This window comes from Hemicordylus capensis, chromosome 1 (genome assembly GCF_027244095.1).
Source record: "Hemicordylus capensis ecotype Gifberg chromosome 1, rHemCap1.1.pri, whole genome shotgun sequence".
Classification (NCBI taxonomy): Eukaryota; Metazoa; Chordata; class Lepidosauria; order Squamata; family Cordylidae; genus Hemicordylus; species Hemicordylus capensis.
In genome coordinates this window covers 73705702-73719766 of record NC_069657.1, presented here as the reverse complement: position 1 = coordinate 73719766, position 14065 = coordinate 73705702, and the positions used below count along the sequence as shown (strand labels likewise).

General features: G+C 42.5%; 1 protein-coding gene across 1 annotated transcript in view; it reads left to right on the top strand.

Annotated features, from left to right (window-relative positions):
• The first annotated feature begins 1790 nt into the window (after positions 1 to 1790).
• LOC128339361 (cytosolic phospholipase A2 epsilon-like) overlaps positions 1791 to 14065 on the top strand; it is a 47670-nt gene continuing 35395 nt past the window's right edge. Inside the window, exons 1-4 of the mRNA XM_053283126.1 lie at positions 1791 to 1802; positions 6233 to 6369; positions 9790 to 9921; positions 12796 to 12836. Of these exons, the coding sequence (XP_053139101.1) occupies positions 6280 to 6369; positions 9790 to 9921; positions 12796 to 12836 (263 nt within the window). The 5' untranslated portion in view covers positions 1791 to 1802; positions 6233 to 6279. The remainder of the gene's footprint in view (positions 1803 to 6232; positions 6370 to 9789; positions 9922 to 12795; positions 12837 to 14065) is intronic.

The following is a 14065-nucleotide window of genomic DNA, read 5'->3' as shown; positions in this document are numbered from 1 at the left end:
ATGGGCCACAGTTGACCATAGTCGTCATTTGGGAGGGCAAAGGGATGGGAGAAAGACACTCCCATCACCACCTCCGCCATCCCCAAATGTTCATTTGAGAGGGTGGAGGGATGGGAGAAGGAGCCACTGCCTCCACCACTGTCTCTGGGAGTCCCCGCCTCCTCCAAAATGGGCCGCAGCTGGCCCAGACTTGGTGGGACGGGGAAGGGGTCCTTTCAGGGCACTGTTGCTTCCACAGCCATCCTCTCTGCGGCTGCGGCTGCTCTTTATTCTTCATTTCACACTTTTTAAAAAGTAATCTTAAAAAGACTTCCTCACCTCCTCCGCAGCCCTCCCTGTACTTGTAAAGAGGAATCCTTGCTGGCTCAACGTCTGATCTAGACTGGGCTGGGCTTGATGGAGCCTGAACTGCCCAGGGTGGCTCAGATCTAGCAAGGATTCGAGCTGAACCAGGCTAGCTGGTTTTGTGCACATTCCTACATTTCACATAGGCATTATAACTAATAGCCCACAATAGACCTATCCTCTAAGAATTTGTGTAATTCCCTATTTGGCCCATCTAGGCCAGGGATTCTCAACGTTGGGTCCCCAGATGTTATTGGACTTCAACTCCCATAATCCCCAACCAAAAGGCCACTGGGGCTGGGGATTATGGGAGATAAAGTCCAATAACATCTGGGGCGCCAACATTGAGAATCTCTGATCTAGACAAATGGACATCACCACATCCTGTGTCAGTGAAATTAATTATTTGCTGTATGAAGAAGTGCTTTCCCCTGTCTGTCCTGAATCTCCAAACTTCACTATCAACCAGTTAAGGCTAGTCAGAACAGCCATATATTGTTTTAAGTGACAAATAATCATAAGATATCACAAAGTATGAATACAAAAGTAAGGCAGGAGAAATACATACAATATGGAAGAGTAGTAATCAATATACCCCATAACATAAAGCCAAATATAGGCTAGAAGAAATAAGTATGCACAGAGGAGAAACCAAGCTCCTATGTAGACCCAGAGGGTAAAATTTCTGATGTTTCCTTGATAGTTTCCTTGGTATCCTTGATAGTAATCCTCATGGGTCACTGAAGTAACAAAGGGATTATAGTACACTCATTCTAGATCCAGAAACTTGAACAGCTGACTGAGAAGGATGTATTCCAGATTCAAGACCTTGAACAGCTGACTGGGATGAATATGTTCAAATTTCCAGAATGCATGGGAATAGTCCTTGAAAACTGCCTAGGTATCAGTTTTTTTTCGCCAAAGCTTCCTCACGAAGGACTATGAAAATAGAAACATATCACTGTCTGCTACAATATAGATAAGTAAGACACCATACTGCAATACATTTAAAATGCACGATAACATAGTGCCTAATTAACAGCAAATTCCATACTCCCATGATATAAAGCTAATTCTTACCTGAACATAATTCTTCAAGACTTTCCTCAAGGTTGAAACCTTATTTTTACTGAGATCCTGCTGCATGACCTTCTTATATGCAGCTACACATAAAGGTTCATCTGGATTTGATAATGGTTGTTGATGTACATGTCATCCCCTGAGTAGATGTATGTTTTGAAGTTTATAACAGCCTATGATATGTTTGAGAAAACACTATTTAACAGTCTCCCTTTAAGTATTTGCTCACATGGATTCAGTGTTGAGAGCCTTATTGTCTCCTTATTAAGTACATTATATCCCCACCTGGTATACATTATGAGTTAGCTGGTTAAACCAGTTTATGGGTTTAAAATAAGGTTTCAACCTTGAGGAAAGTCTTGAAGAATTATGTTCAGGTAAAAATTAGCTTTATATCATGGGAGGATGGAATTTGCTAGGGGGGATTTCCAAGCATCTTCCCCATCTATGAATGGGCTTCTTTCTGTAGCTTTTTAGCAGTCTCTCAAAGAAGCCTGTTCATGGATCGGGAAGGTGCCTGGAAGGAGACATCAACAGAGTGATTTGCTTGGCTGAGTGAGACACTCTGCCATAGTTTCTTCTTGACTTTTCCATCTATGAATGGAAGCTTTCCTTCAATACCCTGGATCATTGCAGAGGCCTCTGGGAAAAACTCCAATCTGCAGATGGGAAGGGCAGTACAGGGCAGTGAAAGAACAACCTTTTCATTGAGCTGCTACTCTGGACACTGGGTAGGTGGGTTCTAGGAGTCTCTTTTGGTGGCCCTGGGTCCCTGGCCAGTCTTTGACTTGGCCAACCACTGTCACTGCTCCTGCAATGGATAACTAGTATTCCATATGTTGGCAGTTGTATTTTCAGTCCCTTTCCAAATAATCCTTATTCCTTCGCATGGAACTGGCTTTTTTTCACAGCTGCCATGCACTGAATGTGTTATTTGTATTGATCTGTTTACCATAACCCCAGCAATGTCAATACTGATGTTGCCCCTTACAGGTGTGGGGCCTGGTCCAATTGCTCCCATTACTACCCTCAGGTACCACCCCCACTCCCCACCATATAGTCATGAACCCTGAGTATGAACATTTTCCCCAGTAGGGGAAGTTGCTTTCTATGCAACTTTGAACAAATAATATTTCCCTGCCACAGTCTCCTTTCATTTACAAAATAAACTGGGGGTCTCAGGAGAGGTAAAATGATTCAGAATGCTTGAGAAAGCTATCTATGAGAGCAACAGATTGCTATTATTGGGCAGAACTACTGCCAGAATGCTGGACAAGACCAACCCTGGTCTATTCCAGTTCTTTGGTTAATTCAAATCAATCAGCCCTAAACAGCTTAGGCTCTGGGTATTTAAGAGAATTGTCTTCTTCACCCACCACCCACTGAGATCACCCAGAGAGGTCTGCGGTTGTCATAGGCTGGTCTGGTGGCTACGCAGGGATGGGCCTTCTCTGTTGCTGCCCCGAGACTCTGGAATGCACCCCTTGCTGGCATGAGAGCCTTCCCATCTCTGGCCACTTCTAAAAAATATTTTAAAACTCACCATTTCACCCAAGCTTTTTAATTTAATTGTGGTTTTTAATTGTTGTAAAGTTTTTATTTTTGTGTTTTAACTTTTTATATTGTTTTGAGCCATCCAGAGACAGAAGCTTGGGGTGGCATACAAATTTGGTCGAATTAGGAATAGGAATTTTGCCATTAATTTCAATAGGATACAAATGACACTCATTGTTGATACACAGGTGTGAAACTATGTGACTCTGACATGTGATTCCTTGCAGTCTTGTTTGAAGTGCTGTGTGACACAAGTCTTCCTTCACCCTGGTCTCAGATGTTTTCGCTTTCCTGTGTTCTGGTTATGCACCACAATTAAGCCCCAGCCTAGCTGGTTATTGTGAACAATAATTAGTGCCTTGTTTACTAGCTTTGGTAAAGTGGCTGTGATGCCATCAGATCTAAGTTGCTCTGCTTTGTGTGCTGATCCCATAAAATTAGAGCTCCAAGAGGCAACTACTTCTTTTATGGAGTGGGGTGGGGTGAGGTGGGGTTGCCATACTTGTTCATTTGTGATGTTCATTTGGTGTAGCATCATGGTAGTCCTTGAGCTGTTCTTGGAAATGGACAGGAAGCCAGCCTAACTATTTCGGACTGGCATGTGTCCCATATACTCAGTTCTTAGTAGTAAGCTTTCAGCTGTATTCAGAATTCAAACCAAACCGCTATAAATGGTTTCGTGCATACCTCAATCTCTTTTGGTTATGTGGGGGCATACACCTTATTGGAATCAGATTCTAGGTGATACTGGGCTGTATCCTCAGCATTCATGGCATGAGTTAAATAAATTCTACTTATGTAAGGGGGGCAATCTTCCCCCCTTTTGCTGACCTCCCCTTCCTGCTACAACCCTCATGACACATGCCATCCTGCTCTGGGGGAACCCTATCTCTCAAGAGCGGGGTTCTGAGGAGCGCAGGGATCTGCAGAGGGAAGGGGAGATTGATGAAAATGGCCCTTTCCCTATGGGCAAGTGGGAAGTATTTATTTCTGTTTTTTAAAAGGTTCTCAAAACAGTTGACATAGCAAAAGAAGTGGGGGAAAGGTTCCCTTTCCCAAAGGGGTTCACAATCTTAAAAAAACCCAAGAGAGAGACCAGGAAACAGCCATTGGGAAAGACACAGGCCTGAGTTAAAGAGGGGCTGTTGCTCTTTCTCTGCTAATATTGGTGAAGCACCACTGTGAAAGGTGCCTCTTTACTCAGTTAGCAGGGCTTGCGCTATGAGCACTGAGGATGCAACCTGTTAGGGACATGACTAGCTATGACTTACCTAAGGTAGTCATTTGGGGTTATTTAAAAATGAAATCGTAGATGAAGACTTTGTAGAGATCATCACCTGCTTGTTAATGGCAGCTAAAACTTACATTGCAATAAAATGGAATCATCACAGTTACCGGCCAAGATGAACTGTTACAAATGAATATGGTCCACCACAAAGATGACATTCTGTAGTAGATTTAAAGAAAAATCCCCACAAGAAAATGATTTTAGAAATTAGTTTTTATTTGTCTCTTATTGGAGCAATACATTTAATGACAAGACTGAACCATATGTGCTTTTTGCAGCCTTGTGACATTTTGTATTTTGAAAACATCTTGTACTAATCAAACAATTGTAATATATCTATATAGTTTCTCTCATTTCTACTTTCAGTATTTGTCTGTTTATCTGACAGTCATTGTTGGTCTATCTGACAGACATCCAGTGCAGCTATTTTGGATCATCACTGTAATAAAAAAGAAATTTAAATTATTAGTTCCAGGATCCAAACACTTATGAAACTAGCCCTATAGGAACATAGGAATCTGCTGAGTCAGACCATTGGTCCATCTAGCTCAATATTGTCTACACAGACTGGCAGCAGCTTCTCCAAGGTTGCAGGCAGGAGTCTCTCTCAGCCGTATCTTAGAGATGCCAGGGAGGGAACTTGGAACCTTCTGCAAGTATGCATGCAGATGCTAATCCTAGAGCAGCTCCATGTCCCTAAGGGGGATATCTTACAGTGCTCACACATGTAGCCTCCCATTCATATGCATTCAGGGCAGACCCTGGTTAGCAGTGGGGACACGTAATGCTTGCTACCACAAGAAGACTTTAGATGTGTTTCATCTAAGATGTGCTTAATATCAAGGGGACTTTAGATGTGTTTTTCTTGAACAATATCCCTCCCCAGACTGGTGCCCGGGTGCTTTCCAGATTAAACTCCACAGCAGTGTCACTATGGACCTGCTAAGTGTTTTCCCACACTTCCTGTGTTGTGACACCACAGTCCCTGCGCTGACAGCAAGGTGTCATTCATATTTCCAATTCCTTCTTTTGGATTTTATCTTTGCTTTATAGTGCTGCAACGTGGCATGTGCGTCGCAAAAAGTAGCTGTATTTTCCCCTTGTAAGAGTTTGAGATTCAGGGGATTGTTTTCAATACGATCCTGCCAAGCCAAAGCATGTTACCAGGGGCGTAACTATAATAGGGCAAGGGGAGACAGTTGTCTGGGGGTCCACTGCCTTGCCCCCCCGGCAAGTCACATGACTGACTCCTTCAGCCGCACTTAAGATTTCTTTACTTCATGAGCTAAGCTTCAGTGAGGGGGGGCATGTTAAATCTTGTCTCTGGGCCCACTCCAACCTTGCTACGCCCCTGCATGTTACGCCTGTTGTAGAGTTTAATCTGGAAAACACCCTGGTGAATATCTTTTGAGGGGAATTTCAAAAGCAGTTTGTGACATGGCACAATGGGGCTGCAATTTGTTTGTTTGTTTATTAAATTTTTATACCGCCCCATACCAGAGTCTCAAGGCAGTAAACAAACTATTGTAATGACAATAAATAAAATTAAAACAGTTAAAGCAATTATATACAGCTAAGTCTGAGTGGGAATGTGCATTTTTAAGACCCTCTTAAAGGCTGACAAAGAAGTCATATCCTGCATCTTAGTGAAGAGTGCATTCCAGAGTTCAGGAATGGCTATGGAAAAGGCCTGACTCTGAATGATTGTCAGCTGAACGACTGGCAACTGTAAACTGACCTCTCCAGATGACCTCAGAAATCAATGGGAGTCCTATATAGTTTACAAAGAGAAAAAGTAAAACCCTGTGCTGGCTTAGCACAAGCCTAAGCAGCTCTTTGGATCCTGGTGTAGATGTGCATGTATGTAATAGACAAAGCTTAAAATAGGCCTACAATGAAATAGTTAAGGAGTGATGATACATGGCTATACAGTATTGTCATGAATGATTGTGTCTTTTGGAATAGTTACCCAGTCTGATTGTTATGTGAGTCTATGGCTTCCAACTGCTTCAATGAAAAGGACCAAAACCCAGACTGTGAATGACAACAAAGACCCAGTGTGGAATGAAACGTTTCACTTCAGGATTCAGAATCAAGTAAAGGTAAGGGGCTATACTATCCTCACTGAACAGGAATCACTAGATGCCTAATGACACATTGAGACAAGCACCTGATGGCCCCTTGTGCACTTGTTCCTCACCCCTAAATAGCAGCCATGGAGGTGAGAGGGCAGATTCCAGATCAGGCCCATGGCATGTGGGAGAGGGGCTTTTGTCTGTGCCATGGTCTCAGTCTGGATCACCCTGCTGCAGCTAATATTTGCCATTCAGGGGAGGCGGAGGGAGAAACTCCCTCTGACACCACTGGCAGCATGGGGGGAAGAGAAGCTCTAGCCCTTTGCCCCTGCCAGGGTCCCGATCTAGATCAGGCCCCTGAAGCTTCTATGTAGGAGAAATAAACATGCAAGGGCCAGTCACATGCTTCTTGTAATATGCAGTTTAGCTCCTAATCTCTATGCAAATCTTGTGAGTCAGTTGCAGAGGCAGATGACTGGAAGCCACTCAACAGCCACTTTAAAGCACTGCCCTAATTAGTCCAGGCAGACTCCCAATCTTTGATCCATTTCTTTCCCCAAATCTGAGCATCACACATATTCAAAAAGATCATCCTTGACAAAGATGACGTGGGGTCTGGAAACCAAGTCCTGTGAGGGACAGCTGAAAGAGCTGGGTATGTGTAGCTTGGAGTATAGAAGACTAAAGAGGATATGATATGATATAAAAATAAATAATAAATAATCTTCAAATATTGGAAGAGCTGCCACACAGAAGAAAGAGTGGACATGCTATCTGTTGCTCTTGAGGGAAGGAGTAGGACCAACTGGTTGAAATTACAAGGAAGCAGATTTAGGCTAGACATTATTTTTATTTATTTATTTAACATTTCTATACCGCCTTTCGTTAAAAACAACCCCAAGGCGGTTTACAAAAATTAAAACATACAATAAAAAAGCAGTAAAAACATCAAGCTAAAAACATATAAAAACAGGCATAAAAACAATACAACAGATTAGGAAAGATTTCCTAACTGTAAGAGCTGTGCAATGGTAGAACAGTCTGCCTTGTGCTCTATCTATCTATCTATCTATCTATCTATCTATCTATCTATCTATCTATCCGATTTCTATACTGCCCTTCCAAAAAATGGCTCAGGTTAGTTTTATGCAGAGGAATAACAAATAATAAGATGGATCCCCGTCCCCAAAGGGCTCACAATCTAAAAAGAAACACAAGATAGACACCAGCAACTGTCACTGGAGGTACTGTGCTGGGGTGGATAGGGCCAGTTACTTTCCCCCTGCTAAATAAAGAGAATCACCACGTTAAAAAGGTGCCTCTTTGCCAAGTTCGCAGGGGAAAGTGGGTTCTTTCCACTAGTGGGTTCTCCATTGCTGGAGGTCTTCAAACAGAGACTGGACAGCCACTTTCCAGGAATGCTGTAGCATTTTCCTGTGCTGAGTAGTGTGCAGGAATAGACTCCAAGGTCCCTTCCAGCTCTAGAATTCTATGATTCCATTATCTTCCTGGAGGCAGAGGTGCACCTAGGTAATTTTGGAGCCTGGACTTAAAGGCCTTTGGAGGCCCCCCTCCCCTGCAAATTAAGCATCATCATGCTCAGCTGGGTGACCACATCACCCAGGACAGACTAAAGAGGATTTGGGGGGGCCCAGGGGCTGTGGAGGCCCTGGACTTTGGCCCGGAAGTCCAGGGGAAAGAGCACCTCTGCCTGGAGGTGATATAAAACCAATAATAAAACAACCCTAAAACAAACCAACAAACCATCTTGAAGCTTTAAATGGCTTAGGAAGGGACCAGGCATTTTAAAAGCTGAACATGCCTGGTTACTGTGATCTTTGGAGGTCCTTCTCCAAGATCCCTTTCCATCAGAGATTAGGCGGATGGTGACCAGCTCCTTAGACAGAGCTTTTTCAGCATGTCATCTTGACTCCAGAATGTTCTCTTCCAAGTTTGTCTATCTTATTGTTGGTGTCAGGTGAAAATCTTTTTATTTGCACAGGCCTTGTAGATCTTGGTTTTAATAGCTGTCCTGGATGGATGGTTATCTTGTTCTATTTTCATGTTTTACTGATTTAATTTTTTTTTTTGAGGGGTGGGCGGTTTCCAAGCCACTTTGGGAGCTTATTGACTGAAAAGATAATGAGGTCATTCACACGACTGGGTGGGTGGGGTGGCAGGTGGGGCGGTGGGTGGCTGGGTGGGAAGGATGGGTAAATGTAACTCACCTTCCCCACAGACGAGCAAGTTCTTCATTGAACCCGAGCCTGCCAGGATCGGTCCTAATGCCAACAGTTCTCATGCACAACCTAACCCAGGCTGGGTGTCTCTAGCCTGGGTTAGGCTGTGCATGAGAACAGTCTCACTGTTTATGAATAAGGTAAACGTGACTAGAAGTATGTGGGTTAAGACTTGTGAATGTTGGGTTAAGCTTTGAATGTCACATGTTAACAATAGTTCACTTCTTGCTATTGCAACTTAATTTGTTGGCACATATAGTGCAGAGGAAGTACAAGGAATAATGAAAAGTATTATAGGATAAATACACAAGCATTATGAATACATGCTATATGTGAAAAGCATTATAGGATGAATACACAATTTAGTTCTTTGCTTACATACTTAGTATATGTAAAGATTTATTTATTTATTTATTTATTTAATATCCCGCTCTTCCTCCAAGGAGCCCAGAGCGGTGTACTACATTCTTAAGTTTCTCCTCACAACAACCCTGTGAAGTAGGTTAGGCTGAGAGAGAAGTGACTGGCCCAGAGTCACCCAGCTAGTCTCATGGCTGAATGGGGATTTGAACTCAGGTCTCCCCGGTCCTAGTCCAGCACTCTAACCACTACACCATGCTGGCTCTCACTAACAGCAAAAACAAAACACAAAAACAAACCCCAAAACCTACAGAGAATTTATATAATTATCTTATAATTAAAGGAGACTAATGTTCACTCTTCTGCTGTATTAGGATTTCATTCCTCATTTACAGTATCCTGTAATTATGGAATAATTATATAAATACTATGTTGGGTTTGGGGTTTTTTTGTTTACTTTGTCTTTTGTTTTGCTGGGTAAAGGTGAAGTGTACCATCAAGTCAATATCAGCTCCTGGTGCCCACAGAGCCCTGTGGTTTTCTTTTGGTAGAATACAGGAGGGGTTTACCATTGCCTCCTCCCACGTAGTATGAGATGATGCATTTCATTATCTCCCTATATCGCTGCTGCCCGATATAGTATGAGTGGGTATTCGAACTGAAAACCTTCTGCTTGTTAGTCAAGCATTTCCCCACTGCATCACTTAAGGTGGTCTGCTACCCGTGCTAAAGACATAATCATAGAAATAAATATATAAGTAAGAAAATAGGGACATACAGCTGACAGGACAAATGTTTCAATATGATGAGGGCCATGAGTCTAAATTCGTTTCCTGTCTTTTCTCAGAACATTATGGAGCTCAAAGTCTGTGATGAAGATAAACATTCTGCAGATGACCATCTCCTCACTGTTTTCTTTGATGTATCTAAAATCCAACTTGGAGAAACTGTTCGTCTGAACTTTCAGCTGAATCCAAAAGTAAGGGCTGAAATTAAATGAAGGCTGTGGTACAGGATGGTACTGGTCTTGTGGCAGCAAGCATGAATTGTCCCCTTTGCTAAGCTGCACCTGCCCTGATTTGCATTTGAATGGGACACTACATATGAGCACTGTAAGATATTCCCCTTAGGGGATAGGGGAAGATCATCTGCATGCTTGCATGCAGAAGGTTCCAAGTTCCCTACCTGGAAACTTGATAGGGTTGAGAATGACTCCTGCCTGCAGCCTTGGAGAAGCCGCTGCCAGTCTGTGTAGACAATACTGAACTAGATGAACCAATGGTCTGAAGGTAGCTTCCTATGTTTCTGTGGGAAATATGCATTTCTCTCAGTATCCAATACAATACTTTTTATTTTTTGTTTTGTCAATTTTTGAGTGATCATATGGGGCAGCTCTAATGGCAATCACACTTGCTGTGAATATACCAGTGTTTTACGTGTATAGGCACATAGCTGTAACTTCTGTGTTTATGGATTAGGAAGGCCAGTCAGGCACATGTTCACCAGTGCCCAAATCCAAAGGATATTAGTCATACTTAAGTCTTTGAAATTTATAGTACTTAAGTTAGTTGCAATTAACTACTGTGAGCCACTGTGTGAAATAAGATGCTGGGTTAGATGGGCCTTGGGCCTGATCCAGCAGGGCTGTTCCTATGTTCTTAACTTGTCCCATTTATTTCAATGGCACTTGGCTCAGACGTTGCTACTAAAGGCACACCATGATGTGATGTAAAAGAAACGCAGTCTGATCACTTTTTGTAGGCCCCCAAAAGGTAGGCTATTTATTGGAGACAAAGCAAACACAGAATGAATAGGGAAAAGAAAGTAACCACCAGAACAATCTACAGGATGGAGTTCTTAGCTCCTTTCCCATAAGCTAAATGCTTAATCTTTAACCCCCTAATAGGAATGTGCAAACAGGTTTTTTGTCGAACAGGTTTGACATTGAACCTGTTCCGTTCGATGGTCTGATATCAAACTGAACTCCCTGGTTCAGTTTGTTATCAGATCAACTTCCCACCCCTGGCCATTCAGGGGGGTTCACGGTCCTTTAAAAAATATTATTATTTTGTACTCTCCCCCTCCAGGGGGCTTCTCTGAGACTGTGTGTGTGTGGGGGGCCTCTGGAGGTCCTCCCTCTCCTTGACAGTCTCCATTGTGTGGCAAATCGTGAATCCCCAAATCAAACTGAATGGGAGGGTTCAAGGGAGTGCAAAACTGAACTGGCCTTGTCCAGTTCGGGTCTGGTTCAGACTCGAACCAAACTGGGCCAGCCTGTTTTGTGCATACCCCTACCCTCTAAATCCAAATGATACATTTCTACACTGTGTAATGTCTTTCTATAAGACATTAAACTGCACTTAATGTCTTGGGACATTATTGGGTAAGTATTTGAATGGGATTCCCCAAAACATAGCTCCCCATTTTGACCTGGTGCAGGAGGATTTCCAGACTGGGGGTTTTCCTACAGTGTAAAGTGGTGTAAGTTAGGATGAATTAGAATAAGACTATAAAGTGGATATAAGCATCAAAAGTGTTAATAAGCATAAATCAGAGTAAATCAGTGCTGTTTACATTGCTACCTTTTATTACAGTTTATTACGGTGCCTTGCGTTTTTTCAAAAGTTGGATTGTTAATACAGCAGGCTTTCCCCTGATCCATCCTGATCTAGCTGTGTGCACATTCATGGTGCCATGTTTTTCAAATCATTTTTTTCTAATTATTTTGTTTCCCCCCCTAATTTTGTACTTGTACAAGGAAATCTGCACAAGAGACCCATTGAACCCATCTACAGTCACTGAGAACAGCAATTAATCCAAAATAATCTTTATACACTCACTGGGAGGGGGGAAGTTTTCAGGGTGGTTCTTTCTTTCTCAGGGTTTCCATGAAAATTTTTGTTAGTTTTTTCACTAGTCTTGTGCAAGATCAACTGCAGAAAAGCTTATTCAGATATCCAAGCAAACCACATGGCTTAGTTAGTTGCATTTCTATCTTTTCACCAATGGAGGGCTGTAGAGTGCTGTAGTACAGCATGCAGTCCCACAAATCTGCCTTCTTCCCATTGCTGCACTTCCCTCTTGCTGAGATACTGAATAGAGGAGTGTGTGTGTGTGTGTGTGTGTGTGTGTGTGTATTATACACAAACACACACACCAGGTGCTCTTGTGAAATACTACTAGCATGCAAAATCAACTGGATGATCCAGCTACTGTCATTGAGTGGTACATCCCAACTCTATGGGGAAAAATGGGGGAGGGGGGGATCAGAAATGGCTAGGAAGAGAGTTCTGAAATTTGGCACACAGGTAGTGGAAGATGGCAGGACTCTGTGTATTGAGTTTCAAGTAAATGGGTCAATCCATTGATTGTTACTGAGCTTTAATTAAGCTGAAAATGCACCAAGAATTGTGGGGAGAAATAACTTCACATTTGGGATTCACTGGGTTTTAAAAGAAATATCTAATTTAAATTCAAGGGATGGACCAATTTACTTGAAATTCAACACATAAGAGCCCTGTGTCCTCCACTACCTGTGTGCCAGTTTTCAAAGCTTCCTGTGGAGCCATTACTGTGCTCTGAATTCTCTCTCTCTCTCTATTTTGTTTGAGAAGGTGCTCTTGCACACCCACGCGATTGCAAATGGAAGAAAACAATACAGAAATCCATTCGAAGTACCATGATTGTGCAGGAGCACCTTCTCAAACCCATCTTCAAGTATTGTCCCAGAGCCCACTCCCACCTCGCTGCGCCCCTGGCACTCAGTATCTGTATCTGTTTGTTAAAAGTATACTACCATCATCATCATTATTAAAAGGAATGTATGGACATCTGGACACTTTTAATTTTTCAGGGTATGGAGGAACTAGAAGTTGAATTCACAATGGAGAGCAGGTGAGAACAATCTGCAGTTTGCTAAGTATATAATTAGCAACATTGCTAAACTAAAACACACATGATGGATAAGGAGCTTGCTTTGTAGACCTGTTAAACTTGTAAAATTTATCTAATTGGTTATTGTGAAAGAGAAAGCTTTCCTTGGTGAAGAAAATACTACGAAAAGTCTGAAGAAGCACTTTTTGTTTACCAGGCTTGGTCAACTTTTGCCCTCCTGCAGATGTTGGCCTACAACCCCCATAATTCCTGGCTATTGGCCACTGTGGCTGGGGATTATGGGAGTTGTAGTCCGAAAATAGCTGGGGGGCGGCCAAAGTTGAGCAGGCCTGGTTTAGACTCACAAGAGAGGAGAGCTGGTCTTGTGGTAGCAAGCATGACTTGTCTCATTAGCTAAGCAGGGTCCACCCTGGTTGCATTTGAATGGGAGACCACATGTGAGCACTGTAAGATATTCCCCTTAGGGCATGGAGTCACTTTGGGAAGAGCAGAAGGTTTCAAGTTCCCTCCCTGGCTTCTCCAAGATAGGGCTAAGAGAGACTGCAACCTTGGAGAAGCCACTGCCAGTCTGTGTAGACAATACTGAGCTAGATAGACCAATGGTCTGACTCAGTATACGGAAGTTTCCTATGTTCCTAAGGCTGCAGAAGCCTAATTTTCTTCTCTGGATCTCCTGCAAAATGGGGCCCAGATTAATCTCATACACTTAACCTCTTATAGTACCCAGTTACAACTACAATAAAACCACAAACTGGACTTCTAAATATTACATATATGGCTATAACATGTTTTTCATGATAGGACGATAATGGCAGTTGAATGATTCTGTTTGTCATTTTAATCAAGGGATATAGTAGCAATGACCTAGTATATACCGACAAAGTTCAGTGAGCATTATTATCTATTACATTGTTTGATAGCACACTTAAGGCCAGGAATATATAAACGGGAGATCACATGGTAGAACTGTTCCTGGATTGTAGCATAGTAACATTGTAGTTTGGAAACATGTTAAATAAAAATAAATAAAAATGTTCTAAAAGCGTTTCCGCTAGAACACTCGAAAGGCCTTGATCCCTTTCAGTGTAAGCAGCAGCTTGCTTGTCCTTCTCTAAGGGAGACTCACCTCATCATTGGCTTGTCCAGAGTTTTTGTTGTCCAGCTATAATGGCAGAAGACTCCATTGCCACTTGCAAGGCTGTTGGTTACTTGCTCTTCTTCAGACTCCT